The 27,401-nt window shown below is 46.5% G+C and overlaps 2 protein-coding genes across 2 annotated transcripts; both read right to left on the minus strand.

Moving 5' to 3' along the window:
* Positions 1 to 297: 297 nt before the first annotated feature.
* On the minus strand, positions 298 to 2,986 carry LOC311344627 (P2Y purinoceptor 4). Its single transcript, XM_084468981.1, has 2 exons — positions 2,712 to 2,986; positions 298 to 2,452 (listed from the first exon to the last, which is right to left on the minus strand). The coding sequence occupies exon 2, from the start codon at positions 2,411 to 2,413 to the stop codon at positions 1,301 to 1,303; it is 1,113 nt and encodes a 370-aa protein (XP_084325107.1). The 5' UTR covers positions 2,414 to 2,452; positions 2,712 to 2,986; the 3' UTR covers positions 298 to 1,300.
* Positions 2,987 to 4,120: 1,134 nt separating this feature from the next.
* On the minus strand, positions 4,121 to 27,200 carry inppl1b (inositol polyphosphate phosphatase-like 1b). Its single transcript, XM_084469947.1, has 29 exons — positions 27,066 to 27,200; positions 25,953 to 26,668; positions 24,248 to 24,311; positions 21,795 to 21,933; positions 21,083 to 21,206; positions 20,619 to 20,759; positions 19,740 to 19,824; positions 19,542 to 19,619; positions 19,259 to 19,396; positions 18,829 to 18,943; positions 18,285 to 18,385; positions 18,045 to 18,147; positions 17,286 to 17,482; positions 16,541 to 16,658; positions 16,287 to 16,383; positions 15,981 to 16,119; positions 15,321 to 15,420; positions 14,854 to 14,942; positions 14,027 to 14,108; positions 12,842 to 12,931; positions 12,610 to 12,726; positions 12,417 to 12,505; positions 11,818 to 11,905; positions 9,827 to 9,982; positions 9,312 to 9,396; positions 8,356 to 9,032; positions 7,819 to 7,979; positions 7,100 to 7,215; positions 4,121 to 5,211 (listed from the first exon to the last, which is right to left on the minus strand). The coding sequence occupies exons 2-29, from the start codon at positions 26,111 to 26,113 to the stop codon at positions 5,097 to 5,099; spliced, it is 3,765 nt and encodes a 1,254-aa protein (XP_084326073.1). The 5' UTR covers positions 26,114 to 26,668; positions 27,066 to 27,200; the 3' UTR covers positions 4,121 to 5,096.
* Positions 27,201 to 27,401: the final 201 nt, after the last annotated feature.

The raw sequence follows: 27,401 nt of genomic DNA on the forward strand, positions 1-27,401 counted from the left end.
ATGTAGGCCTATAGGACCTTGCAGGGTATGACCTTAGTGGACAATAGGTCCTATATTGACAACCTTACACCTCTTCATGATTCTTTGTCTATTATTATAGGCCAGGGTTTTCTTGTGTCAAATTGAATATTACAAAATAAATCTACATTGTTACACACACACACACACACACACACACACACACACACACACACACACACGCACGCACGCACGCACGCACGCACGCACGCACGCACGCACGCACGCACGCACGCACACGCACACACACGCACGCACGCACACACACACACACACACACACACACAGCAAACCTTAAATCTCAAATAGGCTACTTCATATATTTAGAAAAACAATCATTGCATACCAACTATAATACAGTTGATATAGATATGAATATACAAGTATATTGGTTTATGTACCAACAATGCTGTACTAACATTTCACATAATTAAACATATCCAGCAAAACAATGCATCACAGGCACATACAGATTCCACATATACAGCGAGTGTAGAAGATTACGTAGAAAATACATAGATCTTTCCAGCATTGTCCCCATACGGTGCCAAGATATTAGGAAATTGCGTAATAGTGGTTTCCAAAAAGAAAATAACCCAAATGCAACCAAATCGGTTCAACCACTAGAGGGCAGTGAAGGGAAAGCCCATTTAACCCCTCCAGGGGTTATCCAATGAGGCGTGGGATGTTCAGTATTGGTCCTCAGCCAGAACTGGTCGGGTTCCCAGCTGTCGTTCAGCTCAAAAGGTAACAGCATGCAGATGCAATAGGCAGCTGTTGGGGGCTAAAAATGAACAGCTTGAGAAAGAGGCTCTGTCTGCAGCCTCCGGTTGGGTTATTCTTATTTGTTAGTTAAACAGGAGTATTACCTCACATTACCTCACGTCTAACAATGATTGTAGACGTAATAATATTATCAAACAGCTGGTGAGAGTCAAGGTTCATAAACGGTTTATTTTACTTCTATGTCACGACATAGGCCTACTATGTTATCGCACATCAGAACTGACAAAATTATATTTTTGGTATCACTTGATAGCATGTGTGCATGTGTGAATCATATGACACTATAACAGGCTGCCTTCCAATAGAGGCATAATGCCATGTCACATCCTGAAAGCTCAGTCCACCACACAATAGTGTTCATGACGGCGTTCTTTTGTGGTACCTCTTGAACCAAACCACTTCCTGAAGAATGTGTTCCTTCTCTAGTGTAGTAGCCATGCGATCAGTGCAATATACATTAAAAAAAAAAACAACAACAACCAAAAAACATTCAATTCTATCTTTCCACCTCTCCACCGGGTTTGGTGTCAGCGTTCTTCGAGGCCAGAGGGATGGCTGGGCTGGCCTTGTTGTCGTTGTTGTTGCGTCTGGTGGCGGCGTGTCCCTCGGAGGGAATGGAGCTGACGATCACCCGCCGGTTCCCCGTGAGGGCCAACAGCAGCTTGGAGCGGTACTTGTCGCCGGCCAGAAAGTACAGGACGGGGTCGATGCAGCTGTTGACGCTGGCCAGCGGCCGGGTGATCTTGTAGGCGAAGTTGATGATGTTCAGCCGGGTGCACTCCAGGCGCAGCACGCGCGCCGTGTAGTACAGCGTGCGCGTGACGTGGAACGGCACAAAGCACAGGGCGAACACCACCAGCACCACCACGATCATCCTGATGGACTTCTGCCGCGACGAGGTTCCCTGCCGGCTCTGGGAGAGCCCCTTCTTGGGCCGGCGCAGCGCTCTGGCCATCAGGCAGTAGCACACCACGATGACCAGGAAGGGCACGCCGAAGAGCAGCACCATGACCACCGAGCTGTAGTCCACGTACTGGTCGAAGAAGCCGTGGGTGGTGGTGTCGTGACACAGCGTGTCGTTGCCGCGCCGCGAGGTGGTGACGAAGATGAAGTTGGGCACCAGGCAAGCGGCCACCGTCGCCCACACCAGGCCGCACACCAGGTGGGCGTGGCGCGGCTTGACCAGCCGCAGCGCCTTGATGGGATGGCAGATGCCGAAGTAGCGGTGCACGCTGATGCAGGTGAGCAGGAGGATGCTGCAGTAGAGGTTGGCGTAGAAGAGGAAGCGGACGCTCTTGCAGGCAAACAGGCCGAAGGGCCAGTGGCTGCGGTTGGCGTAGTAGTAGATGAGCGTGGGCAGGGACAGGACGTAGAGGAAGTCGGAGAGCGACAGGTGGAACATGAACACCGTGTTGGTGTTCCACGGGCGCATCTTGGTGATGAACACCCACAGGGCCATGGAGTTGAGCAGAAAGCCGAACACAAACACGAGGCTGTACGACACGGGCAGCAGGATGTATTTGAACTCCTCATCGAAGCTGCAGTTATAGTGGTGTTGTAGTTGTCTGCTGGACTGGTTCAGTCCTTCTGTGTTGAAAAAGTCATCCATGATGTGACTGCAGATGGCACTTGGACTAAATGATAACACCTATAAAATAATGACAAATTTTAAGATCATGTTAAAATCTGGAATCTGATTTACAGCAAAAAGCCATCCAGGCATATTTAATTGTACATTCTCCATGAGTTTTACTTTCCAGGAGCAGACTTTCTCGTTTCTCGTGACTAAGTTGTTCAACAGCTGAAGGCACAGATTAGAGTAGGCTACATTACAACAGAAAAAAGACATTCGGTTGCTTATACTGTACAATGACTGAGATTGAATGAATAACTGAGTGGTTACTTACCTACGGCGTTTAACAATAGAGGCGGTAAACTACACTACTCCCGATTGTAGAGTTACGAAATAAAGTGTTGTGCGCCGTTTCCACGCTGTGCCTGCTCCGGAATGCACCAATGGTCGTACCCAGATAAGATCTCATCTGCCAGAGCTATGGTATCTCTACCTACAACAACCCTTCAATCCAGTCAGGAAAGATTTTAGCCAGTACGATTTCGAGGGTTGTCACAGTTTACTCAACCGCTAGAACTGCAAGTGAAAAGGCTACCAATCCGTGACAGGGAGCCATGTGATTGAGATCTAGGAAGTGGAGTTGCTGAGGAGGGGATCATGGAGCAGGAGGCGATAGCAGAACCAAACCTATGGTTTCACATCGGACATATGACTCCGGCGTGGTTCAAAGAGTCAGACAGGCGGGTAGATTCAATATGCAATTATTGTATTATTCAAGTTAATTTAATTTTTAAGTATATTTTTAAGTTATTCCGTTTGGCCATGTTATATATGTTAACTATATATATGTTAATAAGGACCCCCTCGAAAATGAGATGGTACATCTCAAGGGGCTATCCTTGAAATAAAGAATAACTGAAACGAAAACATGAACCATCACTATGAATAGATTCAACCCCTTTTCACAGTAGTAGGACCAGAGATTACAGGTGTAGCCTAGCTCATAAAATTGTTTATGGGTCGGTTGATTGAAGTATGGCCGTGCAGCACTACAGGCACAACCAATCAAGTGAATATGATTTGGCCATATGCTGCGACACACATAATATAACCGACCACGTTTTAAAAGGAAGTGAACAGGAGGCTACTTTAACTGTATTTAATGGCGATAAACTCGGCAATAGTGAACCTGTTTGGCTGCAAATACATGAAAAATATATTATAATATATATTTTATATATAATATAATAATATATTATTGTATATTAATATAATATTGTATGTTTTTTTAGTCTATATTGTGTTATTGAAGTAATTCAACTGTTATATTATACTGATAATGCATATTAGAACATGTCAGAACAAGCCACTTAAATATGTTTCCATAAGAGTCAGGTTGATTGTGTACAGCTTTGCTTTTGGGCATTGGGAATGCTGACTGCCGTAACAGTATATTTTCCAAAAGAAGCCTGGCCGGTGAATACCTGCTGTCAGGGATGTGTTAGCTCATGCTTTTAATAAGTAACTTCAACAAACAGACTTGAACTCTCTGTACTTTCACTCTAGCTCTCTCTGTCTCCCATTAACATATGTAAATCAAGTCCACACACACACACACACATTCAGTAAACACAGAACATTTTTCGTAATATTCCTCATGTAAACTAAAAAGCATGGAATCAGGCGTTCATTCCAGTTTACTGTTTTATTTAGCCTGTCACAATAAAAGTGAGGTCTATTTACATCATGTCAAGGTGTACGAAAGTGATAGGAATAAAGTATTTGGGATGTTTGGTGGTTTTATATCAAGTCAATATTAACATGCAAAGCAAATCAATCTGTTGCAACATTTTTTTCTCGGCTCGGACCTTCCAAAATGTGTGGAACATTATGTCATACATCAGCAGAGCACTTAATCCAGAACGAGAGAAAAGTATGATAACGTTATCGTAAAGGTTAACCATAGATCATTTCACCAGCCAGGTGAAATGATCTATGTCAGGGCCATGAACACAGAACATACATGAAGTGAATTGGCTTTGCTCTCGCGCCGTTGCATGGCAGCGTAAACTGACCTCATTGATTGTTCAGTCACAGGGAAAAGCCGGTGAAAAACTCTCTCGGTTAAAACATGAAACGCAGGCACAGATTAAGTGAGGAGATAGCAATAGCAGCACAGTATCAGACGGTAAACAAAAGGAGAGACTCCGGGTTGTCTCCACCCCCGTCATCACGTTACAGGTAATGCTCCCATGTGTGTTTCTAGACACCGTGACTGTAATTAAACTCCCTCTTTTACAAGCTCAGACTCAAAGCAATGACAGCACAACGGATGGAACATCCAGGAGGCGGTCCGTACCAATGTTAAACATCAGCCATGAATGAATGCATTCAAAGTGAGGCAGTGCGCTTTTTACAAAGTCATTTAACAAAACCTGCGTGGCCTCAAATCCATCCAATCAATATTTGAACATGTCACAGTATTAAAACGAGACACATCTTGACACCACGATTTAAATAAACATCTCTCATGAAGAAGGTGGACTGCTGGACTGAGCGATGGGAATGTAATGGTGGACTGAACGGACCCTGTACATGATGTGTGCGCACACGTGTGCAGACAAGGCCCTGTGACAGTATTTGCAGAGAGAACAAAGAGGTTTTTAACGAGAACCTCTGAACCTCGCTCTCTTTAGTCTTTTGTGATTCTGAAAAGGGTCTAGTTCCAGATGCTGGGCAGGTTCTCCAGGATCCTTGGCAGGTTTTCCAGGATCCTGCGACGATGAGAAGGGTTCAAGACCCCAGCAGCGCGCAAATCCTCCTCCGTGATTCCACTATGAAGAATAAAAAAAGAGAGAGACCAGAGTTTCCAACCCGAGCAAAATCAAGTAGGAAGCAAGGTCATCTCGTCAAGTTGAAGAAGAAACCAGAGAGCCAAGCATTTGTACATTCATTCACATATATGGTATGAACGTTTTAGATTGTTAACTAAACTATTTCTGGGTATTACATACAGTATCACATTTCTATCTATTACATTAAGCAACAGCAAGGCAGGGCAGACTTCCTGCACATGTGCGATACATTGCTGGCCTCGCTGATGATGAACAGATGTTTCAGGGAATAGAACGATGTTCCTATGCATCATTAAGGAACGGTTCTGCATACCATAGCAGCATAAAAACTCTGCTACGTGCAGTAGTTGGGACTTACTTATGTCAATTTTAGTCTAAACACCAAGCTGTGTTTACATTTTTTTATGCTCCTGTTAGCTTGACAAATCATGTGTGGAGACATACAGGAGGAATTCACCCATGGCATGGAACCCACTAACTAATATTATTTAGAGGTAAGCAACATTGCAGAGGTTACATATTTAATTTGAGAGCTTATTTAGCCGTGATCATATCCACGGCCAGATATCATTGCCGTGTTCATTCTATGCATACACAAATAGGTCAGATATCAGAGCTTCTACACCTGGTAAATATGATGGCTTGATCAGTGTTTGCATCAGATCATCATGGTGAATGTAGACAGCCCTTCTTTTGCTTTAGTCACTTCCTAACCTTACTTCTGTTTGCATTCTTACATTGTAATGATATATAAACCCCATGCAAAAGGAAGTGTTCAGACACATCTCAGCACCTCAGACCTTGGCCGGTTTCTTTCGACCCCATGATAGTTGTAGTAGTCGACATCCATTATATTCCTGCAAAGTGTTTTGCATCTCCCATAACATGTTTTTGTTTTCCTCCCAAACAAGAAACCACATTAGAACAGCCCTGACTAGGTTGTTTTCACAAATAGTGCCCACAAACAACAGACAATAGCTCTGTCCAGAGCTAGTGGCTGTGTTTCAGGCCAGTTGAGAACTCTGAACTCTGAGTGCAGAGCAACATCTAAATATGTGGCAAATATAAATATGTTGGGTTAGTCGCGGGAAGCCAGAGCTTTGCACCAGGTGGGTCGAAGCAATTCAACATCCAACATCCAATCCAAAATTCACCACTGTTCTCATGACCAGGACATTAAACACAGAACATTTCTAACCGCTCGTCTCTTGTCTCTGTCTCTAATCGTGAGTATGCGTAGTTGCGTGTAAACAGAGTGATTAGGCTTTGTTCCGATCAGTTGAAAAACACACCCTCCTACACTTTAGTTCAGGTGCCAAGAGCGGCAATGAAAATCGACACCCATTTATTGCTATTCTTTGATACAAATGCTTAGCCTCGTGAGACCAACGAGGATATTCAGGTTCGCGTTTCATAATGAATATCACTGTGGCCTCGTCTGGGAAGCAATTGATTTGCTCATATGGGCGCAGCCTATCTTTGTTCAAAAGTCAATCTGCTTAAATTAAGTAAACTAGGTGACCCTCTTGATGTCTTCGCTCTTGCCGTTATCCAGCCGAAAGTAAAGCCATAAAATCTTTTAGTATGAGAAAAGCCTTCGTCCAAATCTGTTGATCTTTTCACAGCGATTCCATTTCAGTTTCAGATAAAACTGAATTCCGTTCTGTTTCGGATGGAAGATCAGTCTCTGCAGACTGATCTGCAGAGAGACACAGAATTCTAACTTGCGAGATCAGGATGTTCTCATAGGCTAATAAACACTTCCCTGCCCGACTCTATGGGCCCCCCCCCCCCCATTTGATAACATTCACCCCACCACCATAGACCGGATGTTTCTCAGGATTGACACCATCTTGGCTCATTTCACCTGAAGTAATCCAGGTCATCCCAGCCGTGCAGACTGAGTCCCAGTGTGTATTTCTGAAGGCCCAGCATCCCGAGGAGCTCCCGCACCGTCTCCGGTGCACCGCGCAGAACCGACACCTGCAACACAAGGAAGGCGAGTGCGCGGTCACCTCGAAGTCCAAATGAATATGGGTCATCATGGGCCTTATTCACCTCACCGCCCTCTTGGTTCTAAACCAAGCTGCAGCCATGACACCCGTTTGGGAAGCCCTGGTGGAAGCGACTAACATGTGGTTCCTCTAATGGCCAATAGGTGGTTGATGCAGAAAGACCCGCCACCATTTTTAGTCAATTATTTTTCTTTGTTCAGTAAGGAACTCAGTGACTAGTTCATCTCCGTACTATTTATTTTGAGAGGTCTCGTTTGACAGTATTATTTCATAAAAAAGTTATAAAGGAGTTATTAGCGGCTTTGGGCCAGTTATAGCAACTTTGGGCAATAGACCCCTTAAAGGCGCCGCCCTTACGCTAGTAAGTAACCCTAACCCTAACCCTAACACAGATCGCTTCCTACCGCTGCTTGCGAAAACCTCAAGTGATGACAGCGCTCCTAACACCAAATGTACAGCTTCATAACGGTCGCGTGTAAACCAATAAGGGATGTCACGGACACTACGTCCAGATTTTTTCCCAGCCTATTGTTCATAATGGCAACCTGGGTGAAGGAGCCCATGTCCAAACCTCATTCTCCCAGCAGTAGCCCCTCTCCCCCGCCGACATGCCGGGGCCGTTCCTCTGCTGTGCTACATACTGGCTCCCCATGTCCGAGGGGAAGAAGTCCATCTCGCTGAGGGACTTGGCGATCTGCAGAGCGGTCAGGGAGTGGTCCCCCGCAGGTAGGGCTGCTCAATGACGGGGGGAAAAAAATCAGAATCACAATTATTTTGGTCAATGTAGAAATCTCCATCATTCAAACGATTATTTTTGAGTTTGAAAACATGATGCATTTATTCATTCAATTTCTCTCCCAAAAAAAAAAAAACTTTGTATGTAAATGAGAACTTTGAAATTTCCCCTTGGGGAAAAAAATGGTCAAATAGAAAATAATGCCCAGATATGTGTCCAGCTGTTCTGCAATTTCTATAAAGAAAGAAAAATAAATAAAAAAAATAAAAAATAAAATAAAAAAATCATTTTAACTCGATTATATTAGTTTGGTGATCGTTTCACGCCAAAATCGAAAACGCAATCAAAATTTGATTAATCGCCCGGCCCTACCCGCAGGTCTCGCTACGTGGTGCTGCCGGGGCTGCTGCTGCTGCTGCTGCTGCTGCTCCACCTTCCAGGGAGCGGAGGCCTTGCAGGCTAGTGGTAAGTGGGTAGAGGCGTAGGGGAACAGAGACGGGGGCTTGAGGCCCTGGAGGGGACTGGCCCTCTCCAGGGGAGGCATGGGAGGATCCCTCCTGGGGCTCTCCCTGGCGATGGCCGGGTGGTTGACGTACATGCTGGCCAGGCTCTTCCCCGGCACGGGGGTGTGAGCCGCCGTCGGCCCCGGGCACTTGGTCGTTTTGGCCTGCGGGAGACGCTCGTGGGCATGTGCGATGCTTTGACTCTGCGCCGGCGCCGGTGGAGGCGCTGGGGATTTGGAGGGGAACAGCTGGTAGGAGTTGGAGGAGTTGTTGTGATGGTGCAGGTGGAGGTCGTTGATCTGGGAGTAGGGCGACGGCGCGTTGGGGATCTCGATCTCGGTGAAGTTGGACCTGCGGGCGGACTTCCTGTCCGGGGCGTTCCCGGCGGCGGTGAGTTTGGGAAGCTGCAGCGCCTCGTCCCCTGACCAGACCACCTGGGGTGCCCTGGGTTTGTCCGGGGGGTCCTCGGCCCTGGGGGCTACGGATATGCCCTCGAAGATGAAGTACGCGGGGTTGGTGTAGCTGCTTGGCTTTGGATGGGAAGGACTTGCCGGAGACCAAAAGAGAAACCATACAAAAAATAAAAAAGGGTCCTTTAAATAAGTACAAACATTAAGGTGACATCCTCAAACCTAGAAAAAGGTGGTTTCACCATGATAAAAAAACTTAAATCCTGGCATTTTAATGGTACACAGCAGAATATCCTCAAGTGTACACATCCACTTAAAAGGCCTTAAAAGTGTACGAGTCTGTGTGTGTGTGCCTGTGCGTGCGGGGGAGTGTCTGCATTCTGCACAGATCACAGATCAGGCAACGGGTTCTCACTTGTGGACGAGGGCCCGGTTGGACGGCAGAGCCACTGGTTGTCCCCTTTCTGGACCCTTGTCGTCCTTCTCAAAGCAGAAACACTCTGAAGAACAACAAAAAGCCCAGAGAGGATTTTATTATAGTCATATAGTTCAACATCAGGAAGAAAACGTCTGTGTTTTTGTGTTTATAATGGGCAAAGCAGAATGAGGAGGTGCAGTACGGTAGTGTCCGGAGAGGTTCTGACCAAGCGGGGAAGGGGGTCAAACACACTACCCCTATCCCCCAGTATCAGTGTGGGCTCAGGATGCATCTGGCCAGAGGACTGCCAAGCAGAAGCGGCCAAAAAGCAGAAGCGGTCCAAAGACGGCAGCTAGACACAAAATAAGGCCAAGATTGAGGTTAGTCCAGGAGACAAATAGAGGAAGCGCTGAGGGTTTCACAAGAAAAAAGAGCCGGGAGGAAGCGGAAGGTTAACAGAAAGTGAGAGCGCAGGGAGAGCTCTGGAAGGCCGGTGGCTCTCGTGGACCAACCATAGATCTTTGACCTGGCTGCTCGTCTGTAGTCTGCGGGCATGTGAACTTTGACCTGGCCCCTGATGGAGCCCATCTCCTCGCCCCGGTGGCTCAGAAAGGTCTCAAATTGTTCCAGCGTGCCGCTCGGCGACCGCAGAGCCACACAGCATTCTCCTGGAATACACAGGTTTCAACACATAACACTGATTTAGATTTTACCTCCAGATCTGATCAACGTGATCAGATCTGCAGCTGAAAATGTTTGTCTTTTGAAAACTTGGCCTCCTTTTAAATGAACATCATATCATGTTTTCAACTGATGTTGTGTCATGTTTTCAACTAATAAAATCCTAACCCTCATCCTAATCCTCCCCCTCTCGTATAAATCCTGTAACCGCCTAACACAAAGATGGCAAACCTGTTCAGTCACTTTCACACCTGGAGGCAAATCCTCTTTTCTCCTCGGTTCAGTCCTGAGGCCCGTTTCAATTACCAGATTAAGATATCTTTAAACTTAAACCTGAACTCTCGAGTGAACGTATTCTTGAGTGAGGCTGCTCACGCAACCTCTGGCCGGTTTAAACTGAATAAAGCACGTTCACGACAGGCTTCAGAAGCCATCCTCCTTCGCACACTGAAAATTATAATCGATCAGGGAATGCCCAGGCCCTCATTACTGTGTATTAAAGTATTTTGATCCATTATGTTTTTGAAGACCAGGGAAGCATTAGTGGACTATACAGCTGACTGTATTGAAATACTTTGAACATGCATCAATTACAAAAGTATGATGATTAAAGTGTATCAATAAATCTCTGGGGGTTTTCTGTGAGCCAGGGCTCGGCGCATCAAAGACAGACAGACCTCAAGCCGGAACCAAAAAGCCTGCGGTGCTGCCTTAGTCCTACAGCTAGACCTGCCAACAGAACGCTCACCAGACCCACCAGGCTACACTTTCTCTACAAGTCTAGCGTCCAGTGTTCAAGAAAGGAACTGCACTCCGATGTCAAGCGCAGGTCAGACAAAGGGGCAAGCCATTACGTCACCATTCAGAAGTGTCACGTACATCATTGCTTTTATAGCCTACTGTAGGCGTGGGTGGGGTGAACAGACTTCTATTAAGTGTGTTAGTAAGGAAATTGCTCAATAACCTAAATTTAGATAGATGGTCACTTTAAGAGTCTCTATAGCACCAAGCGGTAACTGTGGTTGTGTTTTTTGACGTCAGTTCCCAGAGACCCAAACAGTGTCGTCTGTGTGACATCACTCTGCTGGCGGTTTGTTTACCGTCTGGTCCACGGGCAAAGCAAGCAGAGCCTGGAAACAAACACTACGCCGCTTCACACATGTGAGCTGAAAAGCATGTCTGTTGCAGTAGCTCCGCCCCGCCCTCTCTGGCTGAACATCCCCCGCTGATTGATGTGTGAAAAATGTGTGCCACTAGTTTTTTCCCGGGAACGTCGCCATCAACGCCCAGTTAGTAACATTCCTAAGACTGCAAATGCAAGGACTTTCATCAGAGGGACATAGGCTAAATCAACATTGTGTTTCGGAGATGGATATTAACAGACATTGTGGACCTTAAAATATTCTAATACTAGTAATTGTAAGTAACAAAAACAATAGGCCTTGAAATACAATAGCTTTGGATATGACCATATCATATATCATACATCATATCATATACCATCATATAACATATCATATCATTAGTTTATCATTATGTAAACCAATGAGATAATAGAAGACGCCACTGCAGCAGTGGACGGGGGTGTGTCTGAGCTAACCTGCTATGTTCCAACTAATGCTAGCTCACAGCATGAAGTAACTGAACTGATAGAAGTCTGATCTTGGTATCCGAAACGGGACAACAGCCAGGTTTACAGGATATCAGAATGTTGGGCCCTGTTCTAATTATGTTATAAGTGATCACTTATCGCTAAGATAGATAAGGGAAACAGCATTGCTATTGATAAGCTTTTAGAAATAGCGATGAGCCAAAGACCAACCATATGACTCAAAGCCATCACATGATTTGACCGACAACAGCAGGTGCTGATCTGGCAGATTGTCCACCGCCGAGGCAACAGGGAGCAGCTGTAAACACAAAGAGTACAGGTTTACTAGATAGACATCGGTTTACAGTGCGACATGTTGCAGCAGCTCGTGGCGCTACGGTGGTTTCAAACCGTGGAGTGCATCCCATAAGTGGGTGTGAGCAGGGGACAAAGTGGGTTGATCAAAATGGCAACAATAAACTTTATAACATTAGAAAATCCAAATAATATAGACGCATGGCATGTCTACCATTTGATCATTAGTGAGTTTAAAGACCGAAGAGGGGAATACTACATTGTTGATTATACCTAGAGAAATGTTCAATAACACACTTTCATGACATGGTAATGAAAATGATTGCATAATATTTGATGGGCCCTAGGCTAAAAACCACACACAGGTGTTTCACGGCAAGGTCTGCCAAAAAAGTCCTGGGATCCCCTGACGTCTGCAAAATCACCTTGCATGGGCTCAGATTCAAACATGCAGGGGCCCTATGCTGCATATCATCCCTTTTCACTTCACTGCCCATCACATGCCTGGAACATACCTTCGGCAGTTGCTTGGCTGACCAGCCGAGCTTGAGGAAGCCGGGCACGTCACAGCTCTGTGAGTCATTCTCACTTGAGCGACGTGTCTCTGCAGGACGCACACACAAACAAGCACGGCAAAGGTTGAGGCGGCTTATAACCATAATAATGACAGGTCTGACAGGAAGGATCGGGGGCGCCACACAGCCATACCTTCCAGACAAGCAGAGTGAAACTCCACAAAGAACTTGGACTTGCTCGCAGTCTTCACGATGGCCTCCAGCCTCTCCAGCTCTATCCGGACCCTCTCGCTGCTGGAGTTTGGGTCAGCTGGAGATAAACAAGCCAGAACCCCTCACATAAACCACATAAAGTCTGATGGTATCACTTTTGCATTTTTGTGAAGGCTGAATTATCATAGGAGAAAAAAAAACAATGACCTCACCTGTTTTTGAACCGGGCGGTGATGTCACCCCGACTTGGAATGTGCCGAACACGGGCGAATGGTCACTGGTGAAGATGTCATCAGTGCAACCTGGATCAGATGACAGGGTTGCATCATTATGGTAGTCATCATGAAGCCTCTCCATTTCAGTCTCTCCTTTAATTGTGGCGGTGTGCATAATATGTTTACTGTTAATTTATGCCTTATTTAGGACAGTAAAACATCTCTCTCTCTCTCTGGCTCTCTCTCTTTCTCACTCTCTCTCACCCCCATCCCTAGCTGCAGCACTGGGATATGACTCATATTATTTGTGCACACACACACACACACACACACATGGCCATGTTATAACTACCTACACAGAGCCTAGAGGGCTCCATCTCCACATGCAAACCCATGCACATGTAGCCCTCTGCAGCTCCTCCGCACTCCCACCGTTCCTTTGTTTCATTTCCACAGAAAAGATCCCATAACAATGTTGTCATCATCTTACGGCCTTCATACTCCCTACATGTTCACGTGTAGAACTGCTCCTCTCGAGGCCCTCTGAGGACTAAGGGTTTCTCACTAAGTGGTTTTCTCTCTGTACGATCCTAGAAAAAATAATAACGTTTTCCTCAAACGAGGGTGTGTGTTTATTTGCATTTTTCATAATCTTTATATATCCTCAACCTGTGGTAAATGAATACATATTTGTTTTTGTATTTTTGTTTGCCATAAATACATTAATCCAAACCAGTTATTTAGTATTAAAGCCGAACAGATACAGTACGTACAGTAATCACTGTCGTTGATCTGGTGGATTCGTGACATTGTTTTGGTGACCAATGTAGAAAAGGTTGTGTCAAGAAAATGTGTAGGAAAGGACAGGGGTCATTTTGTGCTGAAAGGGCAATATCAGCAGAAGTGAGAGTTACATTTTCTGGTTTTGTTTTCTTATGTTGAATTCAATGACAGGAAGTGACTCAGTGACTCTTTAAGGACCACAGGTCAGAAAATGGGTAACCATTTTGACCAGAGTTTTCACAAAGCATTATACAGCATCTGTGTTATGATGTCAACGTGTTTGCTTTCTCAAAAATACAGAACTACCTAACTGTCAATAATTGATGACATAAGTTACGCCTTCATAAACCGTCTTTTGCTAAGAACACCTTTTAGTTGATTTATATCTCCAGTAATTACCATAAGAGGTGCAGTTAAGGTGAGCCTCTGGATAGGACTTCCACAGAACCCGGTCACACCACGATGGCACGTTGACTCGCACCTAGAACAACCAAGTCACAACGGGGGTTGATCAAACAGGTTCACCAATTACAAGGAACTTGTCCGGGTGTGTTGGTGTTGGCAAGGAAAACATACAAAATAAAGAATAAAAAATATATGGAGTAAGTAAAGAGTAAAAAGAGTAAAATATAGTTCCCAAATTTTACAAAAAAGAATACAAATATAAAATAACATGGAGGTATAAAGAAGCAGAAAACTAAACATTTGTAGCGTCTAATAATACTTCAACCACTCATTTTAGTGGCGTTGGCAGCTGCTGCTACGCTAGCTAGCCTTGCTGAGACCCATAAAGAGGATTAGCTTCCACATAGAAATAGCCTTCACACTAATGGTATACTTAGAATCTTTGGGTGAAGGGAAGCTTTTTTTAAACAAGCGTGTGTATTTTCCCGTAATTTATCATCAAACCCGACAAGCAAATTGATTAGGGTTTCCACGGTACTAACAACAGTTTTTGATGATTTTCATCATTACAAAATGATGAAAATTATGATGAGGTTGTAATTGTTGAATATGCCAATATTTATATTGTGGTTTTACTGTTGTTTTGTAAACTACTTTTCTCCCTTTCGTCTGCACTTTGTAGCTGCTGTTTTGAAAAGTGCTTTAAAATAAGATTTAAATGATTCATTGAATGTTCTAACTGACGACATTGCGTTATTCTGAATGCAGATAGCGACAGTAGGTAGTGAGGGAGGGTGGGGGGTCAGTGCTGGGCTACCCACCCCTGACGTCTTGTACTTCTGCCACAGGTAGCAGCCCCTGGAGCCTCTCTCGTAACGGTATGTGGGTGGAAAGGAAATCTTCTCTTCCTCTTAACCACGGCAAAACATTTGAGAGAGAGGAAAGAGCGAGGGTAGGGAGAGAGGGAAGGAAATTAATAAATAACACAGCCGCAACGCATCGGACAAAGTCAGGTTGTTCAGGTTTTAATAACTTTGTATAAGTCATTCCCATGTATAACTACACGCCCATGTCTTCCCATGTATAACTACACGCCTTTTTAATGTTGAAAGCAGCAACGAATATTACAATGATATAAAATGATTCATGGATAGACAAATGTTTATTTTGAACACGCAATGTAGTCACAATATCTAGGCCAAAGAGTGGTGGAGGAGGAGGAGAGAGAGAGAGAGAGAGAGAGAGAGAGAGAGAGAGAGAGAGCGAGAGAGAGCGAGAGACAACTCACTGAAGTTGAGGAAAGCCTTGTTCTTCTGTCTCTCTCTGGTCAGCTGGTCGGCACACATCAGCTCCTCAAACTCCCTCTTGGATACGTGCTTCAGAATGTCCTAGAGACCCCACCGATGTTGACCCCCCAAAGAGCCGAACAACCACCAGGGGAAGACAGAGGATAGGTTGAGCGGGTGCCTTTACTCTGTTTACACACCGTTTGTACCTGAGCATTGTGACAGCACTTTCAATAACGGGACACCGTTCTAAATTTTCAATTCAAAAATCTAAAATTGAACATGTTTGACTGGTTAAAATCAAACAACACAATATTATAAAACTAGACATGAGACACAAGTCAGAAGAAGAATCAAACATTTGTTCCTTCCAGATGGAGCAGAATTCCCCCCTTATGTAAACGCTAATGTTAGAGATGTTAGGGAAGGAAAAAGGAGAAACCTGAGCTGAACTTTATCACCTGGAGAAAACATTCAGAGAAAGTTGCTTGGTGAAGAAAAAAAAAGATGGACTGAGAACCAATGTTTCCATTTCGCTTAAAGGCTATTTTGTTACATGACTTTTTAGACCAATTTCATGGTGTTTCGATCGTGCTATTCACACACTCGTCACTACCAATCTACTGGGGTTTCTACTCTGTGAATGAACACCCATGTCCGACCTGCACGTCCAGGTCCAGCCGGTAGTTGAGGTCTCCGCACCAGAAGAGTTGGGTGAAGCGTAGGCTGATGTCGAAGGCGGTCAGATGTTTGTCTCCCAGCGAGAGCAGCCGGAGAATGTCCACAAAGTTCTGGTTCCTCCTATAGTATAATTTCATATACATCCATAATAAGACTCTGTCTGTCTTTCCAACCACAAGGGTGTATTTCAAGGCACTCGGGGTCTGCATTTTGGGGGCCCTGAAACTTCCAGTAGTATAAGTATGAGTTATTGTTTTTTCTGGCAAAGCTAAAGTGTATATTTTCACCTTATTACTTTCTCACTGCCAGAGGAGAGATGGCAGTTTACAAAGCCGAAAGATGTTCCATTGAAATGGAAGGAGACCCCGACGGCTCCCTTGTTTCCTGAAACAGAAAAAGCAAAAACACTTTTGTTCTTGGCTGATCACCCACTGATGTTTTTGGCTGTTAGCCACAGGGCAGTACTTTTCCGGTATTTATTTTGCCTAATTATTATGTGCACTGGTGCTGTGGGAAATGGCACGCAGGAAGGGCAGCTCACCCAGCGTGTTTCCCAGGCCTGTCTTCACGCTGGCCGTGTTCACGTGGCTGATGCGGCCCTCGTGCTCGGGCTTTACCAAAACCACAAGCCTCATGTTCCAGAGGGACTGCACTGCCACCTGCAGGACAGAGCGCCGCGTTGCATTAAGGAGCCATACCGTACCGCTCAACAAAACAGAATAAAACAAAATTAATATGAAAATTACATACTATTCAATGCCATAAAAATCTAGGATACCCTCTCTATCTACATGCATAGATGTGAAATACATTAATATATCAGGGGCCTGTAAATTAGGTCATGTGGCGTTCACCTGTTTGTCGTCCAGGTGACGGTGTTCACCTGTTTGTAGGTCATGTGGTGTTTACCTGTGTGTCGTCCAGGTGACGGTGTTTACCTGTGTGTCGTCCAGGTGACGGTGTTTACCTGTGTGTCCTCCAGCTGACGGTGTTTACCTGTGTGTCGTCCAGGTGACGGTGTTTACCTGTGTGTCCTCCAGCTGACGGTGTTTACCTGTGTGTCGTCCAGGTGACGGTGTTTACCTGTGTGTCGTCCAGGTGACGGTGTTTACCTGTGTGTCGTCCAGGTGACGGTGTTTACCTGTGTGTCGTCCAGGTGACGGTGTTTACCTGTGTGTCCTCCAGCTGACGGTGTTTACCTGTGTGTCGTCCAGGTGACGGTGTTTACCTGTGTGTCGTCCAGGTGACGGTGTTTACCTGTGTGTCGTCCAGGTGACGGTGTTTACCTGTTTGTAGTCCAGGTGGGTGCAGCCGCGCAGCGTGGTGCGGATGTGCTCCGTCCACTCCCTCTCGCCCTGGGGGTTCTCCTGCGTGCCGAGGGCGTAGACGTCGTGGGCCAGCGAGGCGGTGGACTCGTCCGGGGTGTGGCCCAGACCACAGCAGGTCACCCAGGAGGTCAGGTCGCGGGGCGGCGGAGACCCTCCTGGTCCACCGCGCAAGGAACAGACAAGAAGGAGCAGCTTTGGTTCCAGATTCAGTTTGTTCTCAGTAGGAGCGGGTGAGGGAATGGATGTTAACTGGTTATCAGGCCAAAGCAGCTGGGGAAATATCACAATTTACTATTGCTATATAGACATCTAGTGGACGCTTTTATCCAAAGTTCAATCTTTTCAGAAACATTAACCGAATGAGCCAGTAGGTTATGCATCTTGCAGAAGAATACCAACAGGATACCCAGGAACCCTTTGGCTGGAAGTTAGACAACCTAACCACTACTATACTATTCTTCCCCCATATCAATAGCTTAGACAATAGCTTAAACTTTTAAATACATCTATTTATAGCATTGGTGATTATATGTATGTACAATAATGTGTACATTAATATAATGTATGTTATGTGTATCAGGCAAATGTGTCAAATGTGATTATTTCTTTGAACGATCGCACACATTTGCCGGATACACAAAACATACCCGGGTTAAACCCCCCCAAGCCAGGAAAGGATAACGAAGTTAAACAAGTTGTGACACCCCAGCTCCCTACCCATGTTCCAGGTGCCGACGAACACCGAGACCAGGTCGGGCTCTCCCTGCTGGGCGTGTCTGATCTTCATCAGCTGGAGCAACTGGCAGAAGGCCTCCCGTTTCTGGAAGGAGAGAGTTGGGGGACGGGGGGGGGGGGGGGGGACGGGGGACAAGGGGGGGGGAGAGACACCGATCAGATCTCTCCTCTGAACGTTCGCCGAACGACAGATCGGGGTGGTGATGACCTTTGACCCCTCACCCTGGCGCTCTGGAAGGTGAGCTCCCGTGGCGTGCCGTGGGGACTGTCCACCGCCAGGCGCAGCTTAGCAGGGCTGGCGTGGAACTGGACCACCTGCAGAACTGCCAGACCGGGAGGAAAAAGAACATATAACTCAACGTGTTTAAAGACATGTTCATCTTTTACGTATACTTTTTTTTTTTACGTATAATTTAATTTTGGCTGCTTATTTTCATAATCTTACTTTCTTCCACTCGACTCTGCTTTCTCCCTTTACATCTTACCTTGCATCTCACCTACAAAAGCTCCTTTAATATTTAGATTTAGAGTTTATATCTTGTTAGTATCTATGTTGTACTATGATATCGGCACCTTAAACCAACGCAAATTCCTTGGATGTCAAAGCCATATTGTTTATGGGTATGAAAGTGATTCTGGTTATGATACGGCAGATCACACCGCAACCAATCCAGCAATCGATCCTTGATCATCAAAGGGAAATACAGCAGGTGCCTATTATAAAGACGAAAAGTTGAACAGATGACGTAAGTGTTGTTCTGCTTACCCCGCTCGTGCGAGACTGTCTCCACGCCAAACGTCCCGGTCTTCTTGTCAAAGAGCAGCACCCCGGTGTCCACGTCCACGGAGACGGTCTGTCGGCCGTAGCGCGCCATCTTGACCTGGACACGCAAGTATTTACAACTAGGGTTGGTACGTATGTTCGTTACAGATTTTGTTATTTAATTGACGGACATAAGTGTTGATATTTTCTGCAGGTCTAGCATGGCGTGGACACAGCACGGGCTATGAGGTTCGATTCTCATGTAGAGTACAGTATGGTATTGTAAGACCCTTTGCATACACCAAGTTTTGAAGAAAAAAAAAAAAGGCATCTTTCAGTGTGTGTTTTATCTATTACAATGCAGGTCACCATTGGATTGTACAGTCAAGGATGAAATGCATTCCTGATTGGTCCTTCATGTTTCATGCAGTACCTGGAATGCGTGGACGGGCAGGGGCCTGGCGTGGCTCCTGGCGGGGTTAGCCGTCACAGCCGCTGGTTCCGGAGGAGGCGGGGCAGGCTGGACTGCTAGATTGTGATTGGTCACTGCGTCTTGCAGGGCTTTCAAAACCTTCAAGCACAGAGCTTTGTCACAATTGGGTTTCTAGTTAATGGAATTTTTAAGTAAACATTCATAATGTCTAGAGGAAAATCTAATCTGGCAACCATGCTCAGCAACATTGAAAGTCTGTTGGCTGCTCAAAGTGAAACCTTACCCTTTTCTCCAGAGAAGACAGCAGGCTGACCAAGGCTGAGATCTTACACAGCAGAGTGTCCAGGTCCATCTCCGGGCCCTGGTTTCAAAGTAGGAAGATGCAGATCATTTCCCAAAGTTAACCACTAGAGGGGGCCCGTTCACAGCTCTTTGGGAGTTCATAGGGATATTAATGGCTACTGCTGCGGCAATTCAGTACCTGTGACTTGTTGCATAGTGGACTGGTTGGATGGTCAAACACCTTGGCCAGTGTCTCCAGACTCGAGAGCGTGAGGTCAATTTCACTGTGGATCACATGCCCTCAATGTTTTAGATATCAACAAACTTAATAACCATAAGTATAGCCAGAAATGTACACACACAATTCAATTTGAAAGATTACGTGTTTTAAGTAGTATCAAACCGAAAAAATAACACTCTTCCTATCAGGCCTCCCTCCAAAGCCACTCCCCCAAAACCCATCAGAGGTAAGTACCTCTGACCATTCAATCTTACATTGCCCTTTCTTGTGGGCCACGTTAAATGATTGTCTTATTACAGGCCAGTGACAACCACAGGTAACAGATGTATTTTGTTTTCATCAGAGCATTTTGATTTATTCACTGCTGTCAGCATTTAAAGAGAATTCCGACAAATGTGACAAATGTGCTTCTAAAATAAACGGCCTACCCTAGCTTTAAACAGTGCGTACACACAAGCATCCAAGCCTCTGTGTTTTCTGAAAGGCAGGGGGACATTGAGGGACCATGGACCATGAGATTGAGTGTCTTGTCATTCATTCATGTGTGATGTACAGCGGGTGTATGTGGTATAGGGAATTGTTTCAGTATTTTCCTGTTTGTATGTTCACTGAATTATTTGGCTTGCTCACCTCTGTAGCCTCTCTGTATGTGCAGGATAAATGACCCCTTAGGGGGAATAAGGACATTCTATTCTATCAATCGCATGAATAGTATATTCGCAAGAAATCTCTCGTCTATCCTTCGAATCAATCAAATATGTCAGGTCAAATGGACTACTGCAAAATTCATGCGCTAATAGTCATGGCCAGCAGCACCAGTGTTAGACGGTAGATCACCTGTTGAGGCCTTGGCAAGTCGTGCCTAGTGTGTGTTGCAGGTTGCGTAAACACGTAGCCCCTTTAAACACACTCTCAATGTCCAGAGGAAGATCCTTGTGGAGGTAGTCAGTGAGCAGTCCCATCACGTCTCCAGAGATGCTGATAACAGAGCAGAAGATGCAGATATGTCATACATTCTATGTGATCCCACATGAAATCCATCCCATATACATAGCATAATATATGGTAAGGTATAAGGTATATGGTATAAGATGAATAATGGATAAAGCTATGCCGACCAACATGGCAATATATTAATTTTCTGTCAATACAATGTCAATAAAATAATAAACATTAGTCCAGAGATTCCATTCCCCCCCCCCCCCCCCCCCTAAAGACGTGGACACAATGTAGGTCGATTTGGACAAAAAAGAGAACATCTGCTATAAATTTACTGGAATACTATGACAGTAGATGAGAACCTGGATGTGTTGAGCTCCTGCAACTTATTGAGGAAGGGGAGGTGAGAGGGCGTCCTCACTGGGGCTGCTGTGGAGGAGGCTGTAGTGTGGACGGAGGCTGGCACTGGAGCAGGCTTCTCTTCATCTGCACACAGGGGAAACATGTGCTTAACATGGGCGAAAACCCACCTGAGGCCTATGACTTAATGGCACAGGCGCTGACTGCTATTATTTAAGCCAGTGGTTCTCAACCTTTTTTCAGTGATGCACCCCCTGTGAAATAGGTTTTTTTTTCAGCCAAGTACCCCCTAACCAGCGCAAAGCATTATTGTTTTGGCCTCCTTTGCCACTTGTCCCTCTGTGTTTTCAAAAGAATTGCTGCTACGCTCAACCACGACTCCATCGCTGGTCCAAGTGATTGACAGGTGATGCCAGGTGGCATATGACAGGTTGAGTCTAACCATCCTGGTATGGGGGAGACTCTGGGTTTTAAGGATAATGAAATTGAATAGCCTACTGAATATAAAATTAATTTTATGAACTTATACTTATATTTTCCTGAAAAATTTATTAAATAATTATTTTTGAGTTTTGCATGGATGCTACTTTTTAAAAAAGATGTATATTTTAAAATCTCACGTACCCCCTGGAGTGCCTTCACGTACCCCCAGGGGTACACGTACCCCCATTTGAGAACCACTGCTTTAAGCTATAAGAAAGTAGGTGAGCAGACCTGAGCTCTCGTCTCCAGGGTCGGCCACGCGGTTCACAGGGTACTGCAGCGGAGTGACCAGGCCCTTGTGGGGGTGCTGGTAGCCCATCACCAACTCCTCCAGTGTGCGGAAGCAGTTGACCTGAACACCCTGCATGGTCTGTGGGGCGTGAACACACACAACGTCAGTATGGGGTTTGTATCTCCGTAGCGCTCTTGGACTGTGGTGACAACCGGGCACAATCCCACCAAGGTCACACAGCATCCCAGCCAGAGGATGCATATAAGCACGAGGCTCTGAATGTGTTTTCTAAACGTAATTTCTGACGTCTCACTTGGACCGGTGGAAACATTATGAGGATTCAACAATACCAGAATTATGTTTTCATAGCCAAGATCTTTCCAATGATGATCCAGATGCATGCATATACACAAACACATACTAACATATAGAAAACACAAACACACACACACAAATACTAGGTCACTCTACAGACAAATACTAGGTCGGCTAGAGTAGAGACACACACAGCCCCACCCTTCCAATGCAAAAACACTTTTTGGTTTGACCACAACTCTCGGACTTCAACTGCATATATGGAGACATCCAAGCCAAGGGCGAAAAGGCATTCACATCACGGACGGAGTCATACATCCCATCCATTCTATCAACGTCACTTTGACTGTAATGAGGTCCACACCTTGTATTCAGATGGCACATACACACTGCATGTAGGCCAATGCAGAAACAGACCCGCTAAAATATACTTCGTATTTTTTTATTTATAAACTCATTCCCTAATACCCCTGGCGCTCCTGGGGCATTTTCCTTATCCGTCAGCAACTATCACACTGCATCTGGCTGTCAAACCTTATTTCCTTCTGGACAAAACTAAGCTAAAGTTAGTAAGTAAGTTAGCTAGTTTGGTTGAAGAAATACATGTCCTTTAAGTGACTGAAACATAGAGTTTGCTTCACGTGTAACTTTATGCTACATGACAGCTAAACTGTTGAACTGTATGAAAAGCATAACAAAATTATACTTCTGAGGTATTGCCATGGCTGTACACAGAACCATGTCATAGATTCCACATATATTGTGTACATAAAATGCATCTATCTGACAATGTTTTTATATATCAATATTTATCATAAGAGGGATTATTTCAAAAGTACCAAACAAACAAAATACAAATACACATAGGTAGTAAGAACGTGTATTTATACAAACAGAACACACCAAATTATTCAGGCAGATTCTAAACCAAGGTGGGTTTTTTTTCCCTGTTTCATATTTTTGAGTCATGAGTTTTTATATTTTCTTTGTTCAACTTGAAGGAGCCATTTCTCTGGCCTGTGTCCCCCGATTCTGTTGCCAGGATCCGTTTGAATCATGCTTCTTCTTGTGCCACAAGGAACTCTTGAAAAGTAATTACAAATAACTGAACGGGAATAAGAGACGTGGAAAGGCAGAGTAACCCCAAAATATCTCCATGGCCCTCTTAGAATAACACAGCATCCAGAACGTCAAGTCTCTGTGTGCTAGCGAAGCAAATCCAGAGAGGGAAAACGTTGATTGTAGGCTTTGCTCATGGCAGTGGAAAACATCTGAACGAGTGATATAGTTTCTACGGAGGCTGGTTATATATCTGAAAAAGGCTAGGGTCCCCATGTTAGAGATTTGCAAATACAAGACACTCACGCACACATACGCACACACACGTGCACACACACGCACACACACACACACACACGCACACACACAAAAACAAAACACCAAGACTGAGCTAATGCTTTTGGAGTTTAATAGTCCGAAAACCCTTCAATAAAAGTGGCTTGTGTGTATATGTGTGTGTCTGTGTGTGTCTATTTGTCTCCACTGTGATACTTAATTGAGATTACAGAGCGTATGTGTGTTAGTTGTTTCGGCCGGCAAGTAAACAATAACAATGTTTTTCACTACGCCACATCCAAGAAAAGCCAATTACATGTCATGCATAACAAAACAAGAAAGAACACAGACACACACACACACACACACACACAACCACACACACACACACACACACACACACACACACACCACCACAATACACAAACACACTCATTGACCAATGGGCTAGTGGGCAGTGGTGGAATCTATGAGATCTTTGCACAATCCCCCTCTGTTCAAATGAGCTCACAAAATGAGCTCCAAGCATGCAGTCGTACGGCAGGGATGGCACCCTGACCGTATGACTACTGCAGCTGTGAGAGGAACAGCAAGTAAACCAGGGAAAGAACAACTCCTTTCCTGTGCTCCGTACCCACGGCCGTAACAAACTGCAGTCTCATGCGGCCAACTCTCTCACAAATGTGATTTCCCCCCCCCCCTGAGCTGTGATGGTTGCACTTAGTTGTTTTTGACTGTGTGCCATTTTGTGGGCAAAAGCAGGAAGACAAGGTAGTGGTGGAAGAGGGCGGGGCCTGCTCACCTGAACTGCCAGCAGACCCTCTGCATCCGGAAGGATCCGGTAGGTGTGAACATGACGTTGGAATCTGCAAATACATGAACGAATGAAACCAAAAAACAATTCAAATGTGTGACTGTAATTATCATTAAAAACAATAATAAGCTCAAATAAGCATGTATAATAACCATACGTGTATAAAGTACAACACAATTATGAATAACATGATGTATGAAAGCTAGTTGCCTCAGAAGGGATTACAATGCAAACATGGTAAAATGTACTACAGTTCAAAGATAAAATCAAAAGCAGATTTTCCTACTCGGGTAAAAAAAAAAAAAAACCTTATGAAAGCATGATGGATTTGTGGAATTTCCTGTGGAGACGTTAGCACGTATTCAACAACACATATGACCCACAGTTCCCCATTCCCTAGATCTGTAGACCAGAGATGATGTCCCTTTCAGCCCACTGACGCAGGTAGGAGACAGGGGCAGGATAGTCTCGTGTTGCCTGTCCAGCCCGTGTCTGCGATCCACCTGTAGGCTACCTCGAGGAAGACGCCTAACCCCTAATCTATGTATCTAAAACAAATCCACTGTCAACTGACCTCATGTTAAATACTAAATAATGTAAAATACAAAAAAGGAAAAATATACTAAGACGCGTTAAGAGAGCGCCACTCGCCAAGGATCCGATCGGCAATGAGCAACAGCAGAGCGTCCAGACGGGGACATAAGGGTCTTCTTAAGAAAAGAATGAGACAATGTGCCTTGAGGTGGGAGAAATATGAAAGAGGCAGAAGGGGGTGGGGGGCGGGGGGGGAGGGGGGGGAGGAGGAGGGGGGGGGGGTGCGGGAGGAGGAGGGGGGGGGGGTGGGCAGAGTTGCAAACTCAGCCTTCAGGAATGTTGGGCCTGAAGCTGGCCAGCACAGCGAGCGGGGAGAGCGGTGTGGTCGTCACAGGGCCTTCCTCCCTCCTTCACGGGGCCACGGGGGAGGGCCGGCGGAGCGGGAAACCGTCGATAGAAAGTCGGAAAGGGTGCAGAGGTGGAAAAGAACCCCCCCCCCCCACCCTTAGCGCAAAGGGAGTACAAAGGACACAGGCTACTTGGTCGTCTGACCAGCGCCACCGCCCAGGAAAATGGGAGTCAAGCTGTGAACGACACCCCGCGTGACATAGCCGTAGCATTCCTTGCTCGCTACTAGCAGGGGGGAGGGTGGGAGAGGGGGGGGGGAGGTGGTTGGGGGGGGGGGGGGGGGGACACTGATCCACATGACAGCAGAGAGCGAGGCTGCTGAATCCATTGAGAGACAGAAACACAGGTGGCTGAAAACATCAATCCTCATGCATTGGTGAATAGTTTTTCCACAGTGGGAATGCCAAAATGAAATAGTTCACGAGTTGCACAAGTAATGAGTCAGAAACTTTAGGTCGGGTTCGGAGAAAGTGAGCTCCGGCCCCGCGCTAGAATCTTCCAGACTTCCAGACCAGAGCAGCTCAGCGATGGCTCGGTTGCAATGGGCTGCCCCTCATTAAAAGCATCTGAACAACCACAAAATGAGATGTACGTAGACGATCGCATACATTGTATACACACACCTACACATAGTAGGTGTAGGATCTGGTATGTCAGGGAAAAAACGATCAAAGAGACAAATGAGTCCAAAGCACGTACTCAGAACGCCGGTGTGTGCGTGTGTGCGTGTGTGTGTGTTGATGCCACTCACAGCAGGCACAAGGCATAGGCGCCGGCCACCGACTCGCTGGCCCGTACCAGGTAGCTTCCGTCCCGACCGGCGCGCGCCAGCAGCTCCTCCGCCTGCGCGCGGCTGATTTCGTGGTGGAACCACGGTTGTGCCGTCGTCGTCATGGTAACCTGCGCGTTCATCACGACGAGCCACAGCCGGAGGAAGAGGAAGAGGAAGAGGACGAGGAAGAAGAGGAGAGGGCGGACAGCGGGGTACCGACACGGCCCTCGACGTCCCCCATGCGTGAAGTCGTGTCAGCGTGCTCCGGGGTGGGGGGGGGGGGGGTTGAGTCCAGTCACCGGCGTTCCCGTCTTCACCCTCTTAGTGCTCAGAACAACCGCTCCCGTTCGCCGTCATCATGTCCTCAGAGCCGGGATGAGCCGGAGCGACGGAGACGACCCGAGCGGCCCTTTGTCCGCTTCCCCGAGCCGCCGCCGCCCCCCCCCCCCCGGTGGCGAGGTTCCTTCGGGGGGTCAGGCGTCCCGTTGCCATGGAGATGTCCTCCTCGGAGACAGCATTCCCGCGTGTGTCAGCGTACCCCCCGGCGCGCGCGTGTGTGTGTCTCCGCTTGTTTTTTTTTTGTTTTTTTTTGTTACGACCGGCCGGCCTGGTCCGTGACCCCCTGCGTGGGGGGGCAACAACGCCCCCTGAGGACCACCGCCGCTGTCTGGAGATGCCCTGGACGTTCTGCTGGACTACACGGCACCACACCACCGACAGAGAGCAGAGACAGACACAGGGAGAGAGAGAGAGAGAGAGAGAGAGAGAGAAAAAAGGGGGGGGAGAAATGATCCAGTGGTTCCAGAATCGATGTGCGCCGGCCCCTGGGGGCCGTGGCCGCTGCCGTCAGCCCGACCACAGACACAGGCGCCGCCCCTCGGCCCCCGAACACGAGCCCCGCGTGCAAACACAACAGGAAAGAAGGGCTACGGCGCGACAAAACAAACCAATCATCATGGCACACATGGAGCCCGCACACACGCGCGCGCACACACACACACACATATGACGGGCGGAGACACACACACACACACACACACGCGCACACACACACACACGCATGCACACACACACACGCACACACACACCTACCAGTTGTGAGATTCCCGTGGCTCCACAAGCAGCAACCAGACTAATTCAAATGATTTCCCAGCTCTGCTGCCATATAAGGGGCCGTACTGCGGGAGAAGAAGAAGAGGAAGAAGAGGGAAAAATAAAAAATAAAACAATTGGTCTGCTGTTCTCCTCTGGGGCTCCTGACGGATTCCTGCAGCCGGCCGTAGAATGGGCTGAAACCAGAGTGGCTGAGGGCGGTGGGCGGGGGGGGGGGGGGGTTGGGGGGGCGGACGGACGGACGGACGGACGGACCGGGGCCCGGTCCAGAGAGCTGTTTGTGTGTCTGTCGGCGGGGAGTATCCTGCCGTCTGC

The sequence above is a fragment of the Micromesistius poutassou genome, assembly GCF_964030765.1.
Source record: "Micromesistius poutassou genome assembly, chromosome: 6".
Classification (NCBI taxonomy): Eukaryota; Metazoa; Chordata; class Actinopteri; order Gadiformes; family Gadidae; genus Micromesistius; species Micromesistius poutassou.